Raw genomic sequence first — 13,224 nt, forward strand, 5'->3', positions numbered from 1 at the left:
TGATAATCACCTGTATTGTGTGCCACTCACTTTTCATTGAGCGATTCAAAAATCAACCTGACAGTTGGCCCATATTAGCAGACATAAGGCAGTGTAAAAGGACAGAGGTTATTTAGCAAACCATGGCATTGGCTAATTGTTCTGGTCCCAAGACTGTGTTGAAGGCCAAGGTGTGCCACTGGACAAACCTATAAGGCTCAAGTGGAGGGCAGCTGACAGGCCAGTCCTGTCTTGTGTGGTTCTGGAGGAAGTTGACCATCAGCTGTCGCACTGTCTGTAGCTCCCTATCTGCACCTGGGGAGAGAGATGAGAATTGAGCTTGCCGATATTGATAAAAACCCATATCTCGATAAATTGACCCATAAATATATTCATCCACAATCTGCTCTGGATAAGTCCAGTCCTCCTGGACTGTCTTAACAAAATGAAACCAAAATATTTAGACTGACTTCATCCAGTGTCCAGAAAAATGCATTTGCACTATATAAAATATATAATTAATTATGCGCCTATAGCCTAATATTTCTGACAATTTTATACAAAAAACTATTCGATTTTAGTCTACCTTCAACTGATAAAAGGTTGATTGTGATATGATTAAGGGAAAACAATTACCCTGAGGATGTGGTGCCTGGCCTTAAGATATGAGAAATAAATGACATACTCACAGAAATGTGTGACTCTCCCCTCTGTAACTAAAACAACCATAGTTGCTTTGAAAACAATTTTACAGCAATTGCATTTTGAGCAACGGCCATATGCTTGTGCTTCTCAGAATGCATCTCTGCCTACTTTGTGGGCACAGTGGGGAGAGGGAGGGAGAGTGGCACACTCACACAGCAGCTGCTAGCGAAACGGGGACAGCCAGTTACTTTCATAGTAGGAATCAACATAACGAACAGACATTACTGTTGAGACGCATTGTTTTACCAAAATATACAGAAAAATCACGAAAATTCCCAACCCAAGCAAAATCAGTCATTTTCAGGTTTAATGTCCCAGCTCTAGATGAGAGGTTGACATCTGCACACACTCTGGTCCTTTATACAAGAGAGAACACAGTAGGCAGGGCTGTGAAGGTCATGGAATTTTTGGGATGACGGTAATTGGCCAGCCATATGACCGCGGTCACCGTAATAACCGTTCAAATACACTCTACATGGCCATAAGTATGTGGACAACCTATCAAATTTGTAGATTTGGCTATTTCAGCCACACCCGTTACTGACAGGTGTATACAATCGAGCACACAGCCATGCAATCTCCATAGGAAAACATTGGCAGTAGAATGCTCTTCCTGAAGAGCTCAGTGACTTTCAACATGGCACCATCATAGGATGCCACCTTTCCAATAAGTCAGTTCATCAAATTTCTGTCCAGCTAGAGCTGCCCCGGACAACTGTAAGTGCTGTTATTATGAAGTGGAAAACTCTAGGAGCAACAACGGCTAAGCCGCAAAGTGGTAGGCCACACAAGCTCACATAACGTAACCACCGAGTGCTAAAGAGCATAAAAAGAGTCTCTGGAAACAACGTTTCCATGGCCGAGCAGCCGCACACAAGCCTAAGATCACCATGCGCAATGCCAAGCGTCAGCTGGAGTGCTGTAAAGGACTCTGGAGCAGTGGAAACGGGCTCTCAAGAGTGATGAATCATGTTTTACCATCTTGCAGTCGAACGGCTGAATCTGGGTTTGGCGGATGCCAGGAGAACGCTACCTGCTTGAATACATAGTGCCGACTGTAAAGTTTGGTGGAGGAGGTATAATGGTCTGGGGATGTTTTTCCATGGTCAGGATCCTTAGTTCTAGTGAAGGGAAATCTTAACGTTACAGCATACAATGACAGTCTAGATGATTCTGTGCTTCCAACTTTGTGGCAACAGTTTGGGAAAGGCACTTTCCGATTTCAAGTTAATTGAAAAGGTATGAGCTCTGCTTTGTCTTTTGCGCAGCTGTACACACTTCAGTCATTCACAATTTGACAAACACTTGATAATGTCTTGAATTTCTCCGCGGCATCCCATTTGTGCGGCCATAATGCACCCTAAAAAATCCATGCCTTTCGCGACCAGTGGCCTTTGTGCCCTTCTCCCCGAGTGCTGCGCGCTCTGAAGCACCTCTCACCCACATGGCTCTCCCTCACGTGATCGGGTATTTCTCAAAGGCTACAAGTGAAGATAGACACAACGGGGACGCAACTGCACGCTTCCTTATCCAATTCCGATTGCATTTTGAAGATAGATGACTGTCCACTTTTCGTCAGCCAACAAGATGAGTAGGCCGAACGAACAGCAAAAGCCTCCAGCCTATCTCAATATATTATCCACCATAGTACAAAAGTTGACCTATTCTATTCTTGGCTAGAAATAAATACACCAAACAGTCTGGGACTGTTTTGGGATGCGATAGAACGAACCCCCCCCCACCCCTCTTTTTACACTGCTACTACTCTCCGTTTATCATATATGCATCGTCACTTTAACTATACATTCATGTACATACTACATCAATTGGGCCGACCAACCAGTGCTCCCGCACAGTGGCTAACCGGGCTATCTGCATTGTGTCCCGCCAACTCCTCTTTTACGCTACTGCTACTCCCTGTTCATCATATATGCATAGTCACTTTAACCATATCTACATGTACATACTACATCAATCAGCCTCACTACTTTTATAGCCTACTGTATAAAGTCTGTCTTTTTACTGTTGTTTTATTTCTTATACCTATTGCTCACCAACTACCTTCTTTGCACTATTGGTTAGAGCCTGTAAGTAAGCATTTCACTGTAAGGTTGTATTCAGCGCACGTGACAAAATTTGATTTGAAATACCATTATCAAAAGTGACCTCAAATGCGATTATGCATGTAATGCTTTTATTATATGCCAGTTAGGCTCTACACCCATCGTAAAGCAGATTAATTTGCTTAATTTGAATAAGTTATTTGGCCACTTTAGTTGTGATATAAACCTCATCAAAACATATAGGCCTACATGAGGTGTGCAACTATGATTAAAAAAAAGTCCTTGTTTCTTGCCTTACGCTGGGCATCATTCACAAGTGACAAAACATAATTCAAGTGATAAGCTAATATTGTCACCCATCAGACTACTCTTGATTTAATCTGGTCTTAATATAAACTTTGTTTTGATTTAGAATGGACCATTATCATGCACCTGTCTCGAAACAGGGGCAATGGGAAAAAATATATGTCATCTATGCACTTAAATGGAGGACACTTTTTCTGTCGTTAAATGTCATGCCAGCCAGGTGGGCTATACTCCTGTTGTAAAGACAAGCAATGTGCTTAACATTAGGAGAGTCATGAAATTAATATAGTAGGCCTAGCCAATAGAAAGCTGATTGGATCCTGTCGTGGAAATGTAGTACTGAGAAAGACTTAATTTCTTCAAACAATCATACTTATTTAATATTGCAATAATGAAACCATCAGCCCAACAGTCTTGACTGTTCGGCAGAGAGCCTAACTAATAATGAAAAAAACAGACATCTTATATAGGAAGACTAAAATGCTTTGTCATGCAGATCAAGGGGCATCATAAGCCACACTGGACTTATCCTGTCTTTATCTGTACCTGGCATTATCTTAACCCCGACCCTGGCCTAATTTACCAGATGCCAGGATGTCTAAGAACCATTGAGGCCTTTGTTCTACTCCTCTCTACCAGCTGTAGGTTTTTATCATCAAGTCAATCAATTGCCAGCTCAAACCACACAGGCCCAACTCGAACCACAGACACAGATGAGAGTACTCATCAACCCTTCTAAACTTGTAATTTTCTGTCACAATGCTTTTCTTTTTAAGAGGCCATCACTGTTTTCTTGCGCAATTGACTAGCCTAAAGAAATGTTGTGCAACATGAGCTCATGAAGTGAGGAGAATTTGCCACTTGGCCACGGAATTCAATTGGTTTCATAAGACCAGAGAATCTTGTTTCTCATGGTCTGAGAGTCTGTCTTTTGGCAAACTCTAAGCCGGCTGTCACGTGCCTTTTACTGAGGAGTGGCTTCTGTCTGGCCACTCTACCATAAAGGCCTGATTGGTGGAGCGCTGCAGAGATGGTTGTCCTTCTGGAAGGTTCTCCCATTTCCACAGAGGAACTCTGGCGCTCTGTCAGAGTGACCATCAGATTCTTGGTCACCTCCCTTACCAGTGCCCTTCTCACCCGATTGGTTCCAAACATTTAAGAATGATGGAGGCCAGTGTTCTTGTGGACCTTCTATGCTGCAGAAATGTTTTGGTACCCTTCCCCAGATCTGTGCCTCGACCCAATCTTGTCACAGAGCTCTACGGAAAATTACTTCGACCTCATGGTCATCATCAACAGGATGCACCTGAGCTCAATTTCAAGTCTCTGAATACCTATGTAAATACATTTTACGCTTTCTCACTATGAGCCTATTTTTGTGTGTAGATTGGTGAGGGGGAAAAAAACCCCACTTAAATCCATTTTAGAATAAGGCTGTAATGTAACAAAATGTGGAAAAAGTAAAGGGGTCTGAATACTTTCCGGATGCACTGTATATACTGAACTTGTCTGATGTTTTAAGCACACTGTTGGATTAAATAAAGACATACAAATGACTCAAGCAGGAGCAATAGATCAAGATAGCCTAACCAGAAGAAGAAAAAAAAATTCCGAACCACCACCTCCCACTGCTGCTTGCCTTTGCAGAATCTGCCATTAAGCTCCTGAAGTTGCTGGTGGTAGGCTATGCCAACGGTCGGCAACATTTCCCATTTGAAGTGCCAATTTATCTTACAATTTCAACCAATAATTCCACATTCACTTCCAGCATTGAGTTTTAAAAAAAAAACTATTTTTTACATACTGTGTCACATTTATTTTGTGTTAATATGCCTCTATTGAAAAACGTAAAAATCCTTCATTATTCACAATAATTATTCTCCTCCGACTGTGCAATTGTTTTTTGTTTTCACCACTAGAGGGCGACAAGACGATTTCTGGAGGTCTGTACTTCCGAAGTTGACGACTGTTTTTGTGCTTGCCAGTTAGCTAGCAGTTATCAACTGTCAACAGCTAATGGCTAGCAGCTTCTTACTGGGCATAAAAACAGATGATTGCCATCATTTCTTCATGACATTATGGAATTATTTAATGTAACAAATCAAACATTAAACCTTGTAACAATTCATGGTAACCTCGTAAATATTTAATTTCGACGTGACACTTACTTGAAACTGATGTTTATTTGCTGAAATGTGTGCCAATGCCCGGCTATTAAGAGAGCTAGGCGGCTATTTGAGACGCAGCGTTTAATTCTAGTTTCACGATATTGTACAAAACATTACGAACACCTACCTGCTCATTCCAGAACATTGACTGTTCTGTTCAGATGAATCCAACATGTAAAGTGTTGGTCCTATGTTTAATGAGATTAAATAAAAGATCCCAGAAATGTTCCATATGCACACAAAAAAATTACACTGAGGAGTATTTCTGTCTGTAATAAAGCCTTTTTTGTGGGGAAAACTTTATTGTTCAGCACACACATACACACATATTGCTCAAAAAAATAAAGGGAACACATAAACAACACAATGTAACTCCAAGTCAATCACACTTCTGTGAAATCAAACTGTCCACTTAGGAAGCAACACTGATTGAAAATAAATGTTACATGCTGTTGTGCAAATGGAATAGACAACAGGTGGAAATAGGCAATTAGCAAGACACCCCCAATAAAGGAGTGGTTATGCAGGTGATAACCACAGACCACTTCTCAGTTCCTATGCTTCCTGGTTGATGTTTTGGTCACTTTTGAATGCTGGCAGTGCTTTCACTCTAGTGGTAGCATGAGACGGAGTCTACAATCCACACAAGTGGCTCAGGTAGTGCAGCTCATCCAGGATGAGACATCAATGCGAGCTGTGGTGTGAAGGTTTGCTGTGTCTGTCAGCGTAGTGTCCAGAGCATGGAGGCGCCACCAGGAGACAGGCCAGTACATCAGGAGACATGAAGGAGGCCAACAACCCAGCAGCAGGACCGCTACCTCCGCCTTTGGAGGAGCACTGCCAGAGCCCTGCAAAATGACCTCCAGCAGGCCACAAATGTGCATGTGTCTGCTCAAACGGTCAGAAACAGACTCCATGAGGGTGGTATGAGGGCCCGACGTCCACAGGTGGGGGTTGTGCTTACAGCCCAACACCGTGCAGGATGTTTGGCATTTGCCAGAGAACACCAAGATTGGCAAATTCGCCACTGGCGCCCTGTGCTCTTCACAGATGAAAGCAGGTTAAAACTGAGCACATGTGACAGACGTGACAGAGTCTGTATACGCCGTGGAGAACGTTCTGCTGCCTGCAACATCCTCCAGCATTCCCGGTTTGGCGGTGGGTCAGTGGGCATTTCTTTGGGGGGCTGCACAGCCCTCCATGTGCTCGCCAGAGGTAGCCTGACTGCCATTAGGTGCCGAGATGAGATCCTCGGACCCCTTGTGAGACCATATCCTGGTGCGGTTGGCCCTGTATTCCTCCTAATGCAAGACAATGCTAGACCTCATGTGGCTGGAGTGAGTCAGCAGTTCCTGCAAGAGGAAGGCATTGATGCTATGGACTGTCCCACCCGTTCCCCAGACCTGACTCCAATTGAGCACATCTGGGACATCATGTCTCGCTCCATCCACCAACGCCACGTTGCACCACAGACTGTCCAGGAGTTGGCGGATGCTTTAGAGGAGGAGAACCCTCAGGAGACCATCCGCCACCTCATCAGGAGCATGCCCAGGCGTTGTAGGGAGGTCATACGGGCACGTGGAGGCCACACACACTACTGAGCCTCATTTTGACTTGTTTTAAGGACATTACATCAAAGTTGGATCAGCCTGTAGTGTGGTTTTCCACTTTAATTTTGAGTGTGACTCCAAATCCAGACCTCCATGGGTTGATAAATTTGATTTCCATTGATAATTTTTGTAGGATTTTGTTGTCAGCACATTCAACTATGTAAAGAATAAAGTATTTAATAAGAATATTTCATTCATTCAGATCTAGGATGTGTTATTTTAGTGCTCCCTTTATTTTTTTGAGCAGTGTATACAGTGGGGCAAAAAAGTATTTACTCAGCCACCAATTGTGCAAGTTCTCCCACTTAAAAAGATGAGGCCTGTCATTTTCATCATAGGTACACTTCAACTATGACAGACAAAATGAGAAAAGAAAATCACATTGTAGGATTTTTAATGAATTTAATTGCAAATTATGGTGGAAAATAAGTATTTGGTCACCTACAAACAAGCAAGATTTCTGGCTCTCACAGACCTGTAACTTCTTCTTTAAGAGGCTCCTCTGTCCTCCACTCGTTACCTGTATTAATGGCACCTGTTGGAACTTGTTATCAGTATAAAAGACACCTGTCCACAACCTCAAACAGTCACACTCCAAACTCCACTATGGCCAAGACCATCCTTGGCCATAGTGGGTCCTGTCTGGGTTGGCGCCCCCCCACCTTGGGTTGTGCCATGGCGGAGATCTTTGTGGGCTATACTCGGCCCTGTCTCAGGATGGTAAGTTGGTGGTTGAAGATATCCCTCTAGTGGTGTGGGGGCTGTGCTTTGGCAAAGTGGGTGGGGTTATATCCTTCCTGTTTGGCCCTGTCCGGGGGTGTCCTCGGATGGGTCCACAGTGTCTCCTGACCCCTCCTGTCTCAGCCTCCAGTATTTATGCTGCAGTAGTTTGTGTGTCGGGGGGCTAGGGTCAGTTTGTTATATCTGGAGTACTTCTCCTGTCCTATTCAGTGTCCTGTGTGAATCTAAGTGTGCGTTCTCTAATTCTCTCCTTTTTTCCTCTCTCTCGGAGGACCTGAGCCCTAGGACCATGCCCCAGGATTACCTGACATGATGACTCCTTGCTGTCCCCAGTCCACCTGGCCGTGCTGCTGCTCCAGTTTCAACTGGTCTGCCTTCTTATTATTCGAACATGCTGATCATTTATGAACATTTGAACATCTTGGCCATGTTCTGTTATAATCTCCACCCGGCACAGCCAGAAGAGGACTGGCCACCCCACATAGCCTGGTTCCTCTCTAGGTTTCTTCCTAGGTTTTGGCCTTTCTAGGGAGTTTTTCCTAGCCACCGTGCTTCTACACCTGCATTGCTTGCTGTTTGGGGTTTTAGGCTGGGTTTCTGTACAGCACTTTGAGATATCAGCTGATGTACGAAGGGCTATATAAATACATTTCATTTGATTTGATTTAACTGTCAAAGGACACCAGAAACAAAATTGTAGACCTGCACCAGGCTGGGTAGACTGAATCTGCAATAGGTAAGCAGCTTGGTTTGAAGAAATCAAATGTGGGAGCAATTATTAGGAAATGGAAGACATACAAGACCACTGATCATCTCCCTCGATCTGGGGCTCCACGCAAGATCTCACCCCGTGGGGTCAAAATGATCACAAGAACGGTGAGCAAAAATCCCAGAACCACACGGGGGGACCTAGTGAATGACCTGCAGAGAGCTGGGACCAAAGTAACAAAGCCTACCATCAGTAACACACTACGTCGCCAGGGACTCAAATCCTGCAGTGCCAGATGTGTCCCCCTGCTTAAGCCAGTACATGTCCAGGCCCGTCTGAAGTTTGCTAGAGAGCATTTGGATGATCCAGAAGAAGATTGGGAGAATGTCATATGGTCAGATGAAACCAAAATATAACTTTTTGGTAAAAACTCAACTCGTCATGTTTGGAGGACAAAGAATGCTCCTTGCTACTGTGAAGCATGGGGGTGGAAACATCATGCTTTGGGGCTGTTTTTCTGCAAAGGGACCAGAACGACTGATCCGTGTAAAGGAAAGAATGAATGGGGCCATGTATCGTGAGATTTTGAGTGAAAACCTCCTTCCATCAGCAAGGGCATTGAAGATGAAACGTGGCTGGGTCTTTCAGCATGACAATGATCCCAAAAAACACCGCCCGGGCAACGAAGGAATGGCTTCGTAATTAGCATTTCCAAGGTCCTGGAGTGGCCTAGCCAGTCACCAGATCTCAACCCCATAGAAAATTTTGTGGGGAGTTGAAATTCCGTATTGCCCAGCAACAGCCCCAAAACATCACTGCTCTAGAGGAGATCTGCATGGAGGAATGGGCCAAAATACCAGCAAGTGTGTGTGAAAACCTTGTGAAGACTTACAGAAAATGTTTGACCTCTGTCATTGCCAACAAAGGGTATATAACAAAGTATTGAGATCAACTTTTGTTATTGACCAAATACTTATTTTCCACAATAATTTGCAAATAAATTCATAAAAAATCCTACAATGTGATTTTCTGGAGTTTTTTTTCTTCCATTTTGTCTGTCATAGTTGAATGAATTGAAAATTACAGACCTCTCTCATCTTTTTAAGTGGGAGAACTTGCACAATTGATGGCTGACTAAATACTTTTTTGCCCCACTATGTATGTATGTATGTATGTATGTATGTATGTATGTATGTATGTATGTATGTATGTATGTATGTATGTATGTATGTATGTATGTATGTATGTATGTATGTATGTATGTATATAAATAATAAACACACACACACCAAAAAATTAAGCTGCACATTTTCTACTTTCCTCTGCCCGCATATGCTGCCATTCAAACAATGATGGCATAATGGAAACCGACATTACAAAAAAACGTGAAAAAAAAAACAAAAACATGAGCCACATCAGTTAACAAAATTTGAATGAATATGCTATATTACCGCGAAAATGATCGCATCACAATACCGGGCAGCCATTCCAAGTGTACCCATGAGTTTCGGGTTGTGACTAGAGAGAGTACAGCTACGACCGAAAGTTACTTTTCGTAGCAGGTTAGGAGAGCATTTTAGCGAACCCTAACTCTTTTCTTAACCAAAGTCTAATAACTTGTAAATTCTCCTGTAAAATCTGCGAGGTCACTTCCGGTTGTAGCTGTAGTCCCCTCTAGTCAGAACCTGAGTTTTCCAGTCAAATTGCCAGGGTTAGAGGTTCCAAGCCTATTCTATTGATTCTACTTCCATGTGTGCTGCTGCTGCATTGTGGTGGGCATTGCCTAGGCCACAGAAACACTAATTTGCTTGTATCAGCAAGGAGTACAAAAGTTTCATGTTAAGAGACCATGTTTCGGCCGAAACGGAATCAACCGCACGAATGCCTGGCCTTCATTTTGGCTTCCCAGTGGATTACAAACAGTGACAAACAGAGAGAGAATAGCCTATGCAGCTGCCAACATCTAAATCATGTTGACACATTTATACCAAGATCACACCAGTATTCCTACCAAACAACTTGGTCTCCCCTCTGCATTCAAGCAGCCCTTTGCAGCAGACTTTGACCGGGCCAAATAATTTAGAAGACCGATAAGTATGTTTATATGCGCCGATTCTCGGTGGAGAAGAAAAGTGCTCGAGCCACGTTACAAACATTGCCCTCTTGCACCCATTTCAGCAAACAGGTAGCACCCTGTTTATATAAGCAAGCTAAAGCTGAAGTTGTCAATTAATTGGCAACTTACTACAGATGGATGAACCCTCCAAGGCTACAGGGAGCTACTTTTAACCGTGAAAGCCCATCACATTATTCCAGAGTGGGAATGATAAGTACTGTGCGAAAGACACACTGCCTTTATGAGACTCACAAATGTGTGCATATGTTTCTTTATGTACAGTACCAGTCAAAGGTTTGGACACACCTACGCATTCAAGGGTTTTTCTTTATTTTTATGATTTTCTACAATGTAGAGTGACAGTGAAGACATCAACCCCTTGAAATAAAACATAAAGGGTTTAACAATTCCCTCCAGAATTATATTTGAGATTCTTCAAAGTAGCCACCCTTTGCCTTGATGACAGCTTTGCACACTCTTGGCATTCTCTCAGCCAGGATTCATGAGATAGTCACCTGGAATGCAACTCAATTAACAGGTGTGCCTTCTTAAAAGCTAATTTGTGGAATTTCTTTCCTTCTTAATGCTTTTGAGTCAATCAGTTGTGGTGTGACAAGGTAGGTATATCCTCAATATAGAAGATAGCCCTATTTGGTAAAAGACCAGTCTATATTTGTTGGTAAAATTATGGTTAAATGACTGAACAAATCATTTTAAATGGAACTGTAACTAAGTAAAACTTATACTCTCTTTTATTATATCTGATTAACCATATGAGTTCATAAGAAGGGATTGTGTGACACGGACAAGGAGTAATTAAAGTTAATGAACACCATTGCAACTAGGAAGAAACGAATGGGTTGGGGACTGTAAAAACAGATACGGTTGTTAACCTATGGTTGAACCTATAGAAACTTAGCTCTGGGGTTTTTAGATAACCTAGGAATGCACTCACTGTCTTTTCTGTTAATTAGAACTGTCAGCTCAGTGGTGATCGATAATGTTGAGGGGTCAAAAGTTACCTGGTAGTGTGTTAGAATGAACTTTTCACCTCACTTTGTCCCGGTCGAGAGGAGGTGATTCTGTTAAAGCAATGAAATGGCGTCATGATCTGTATATAAACTGTTGCTCGTGGTTAAGTGGCAGCGCGCTCCGAGAATAAATTCTGTTACCTATTATTAAAAAGACTGGTCTCCATCTATTTTATGCAAACAAGAATCTTACAAATTCTCATAAATATAATAAGGGTTTTCAATTAATGAAAGCACATTGGCATAATTAAATTACACTAAGAATATTAAAGCAAAAACATCTCAAATAAGCAAAAAGAAATGACAATCCATCATTACTTTAAGACATGAAGGTCAGTCAATCCAGAAAATTTCAAGAACTTTGAAAGTTTCTTCAAGTGCAGTCGCAAAAACCATCAAGTGCTATGACAAAACTGGCTCACATGAGGACCGCCACAGGAAGACCCAGAGTTAACTCTGCTGTAGAGGATAAGTTCATTAGAGTTACCAGCCTCTGAAATTGCAGGCCACATAAATGCTTCAGAGTTCAAGTAACAGACACATATCAACATCAATTGTTCGACGTGAATCAGGCCTTCATGGTCGAATTTCTGCAAAGAAACCACTACTAAAGGACCAATCAGAATAAGAGACTTGCTTGGGCCAAGAAACACGAGCAATGGACATTAGACCGGTGGAAATCTGTAATTTGTTCTAATGAGTCCAAATTTTAGATTTTTGGTTCCAACCACCATGTCTTTATGAGATGCAGAGTAGGTGAATGGATGATCTCTGCATGTGTGGTTCCCACTATGAAGAATGGAGGAGGTGTGATGGTGCTTTGCTGGTGACACTGTGATTTATTTAGAATTCAAGGTACACTTAACCAGCATGACTACCACAGCATTCTGCAGCGATACGCCATCCCATCTGGTTTGCGCTGCTGGGTTCTGACTTATTAACTTTAAAATATTAAATATTCTCATTCATGACAGAGGGAGAGAGGGTAATGTAGAACGTTTACATTCTGTCAGAATATGTTATTGTTAGACATCAGGGATCTTATAGGGAGGAGTAAGGAATTTGGGCAGAGGTCAGGTCAGATGACGTGAGGAAGAACAGATGTATTGGCTTTTCAGATGTGTAGGAGGAGACTCAGCATAGGAGAAAGGGTTTACATACCAGAACTTATGTGAATATATTCTTTGTCTTGTGCAGCTGTATGACCCAGTGGGTGAATAAACTTGGTTTGAGCTTTACGGACGCGAGTAAATGAGTTTTTTTTACTCTTGTTTATTTAGAACCTAACAGTTGGAGCTGCAAGCAGGGTTCACCGCAATTTACAGTCGAACTAGAAATTCCGAATCAGTGAAACAAGAGCCGGTACCAAAAACAGGGTTGGCACAGATCCTACACCTGTTACCACTCATTCATAAATCTTGGGAAGATTTGTAGCATACGGACCTAGAAAGCCTGAACTTATTCAGTAGTCCCGTTGTATTCCGACTGGTCACAGCTTTATTGTAATCCCGGAGGGTAAGCCTGAGCAGCCTGGTACCTGCAGAGGGTAACTCCTAGGGCATAAATCCCAGCCCTAACAGTAGGTCTTTATGGAAACAACTTCAGGAGAATGTCGATTATGAAAACAACTGTCTTGAGATGGATATATTATTCTAATGCAGCGGTGGTACGGGTCTGTCTACATTTGGCAGTATGGCACAACATTTACAAACTGCATAACCTTGTCAGACAAACAATATTGTGAACATAAGTTCATCCAAATCAAAACGACTTATTTTGTTCCAAAAACAATCCCG

The 13,224-nt window shown here is 42.5% G+C and overlaps 1 protein-coding gene across 1 annotated transcript in view; it reads right to left on the reverse strand.

Moving 5' to 3' along the window:
• The window catches only part of qsox2 (quiescin Q6 sulfhydryl oxidase 2), a 53,204-nt gene that overhangs the window by 16,185 nt on the left and 23,795 nt on the right, over nt 1-13,224 (reverse strand). The window contains exon 4 of the mRNA XM_020472331.2: nt 189-294. Coding sequence (XP_020327920.1) covers nt 189-294 — 106 coding nt within the window. The remainder of the gene's footprint in view (nt 1-188; nt 295-13,224) is intronic.

This window comes from Oncorhynchus kisutch, linkage group LG3 (assembly GCF_002021735.2).
Source record: "Oncorhynchus kisutch isolate 150728-3 linkage group LG3, Okis_V2, whole genome shotgun sequence".
NCBI lineage: Eukaryota > Metazoa > Chordata > Actinopteri > Salmoniformes > Salmonidae > Oncorhynchus > Oncorhynchus kisutch.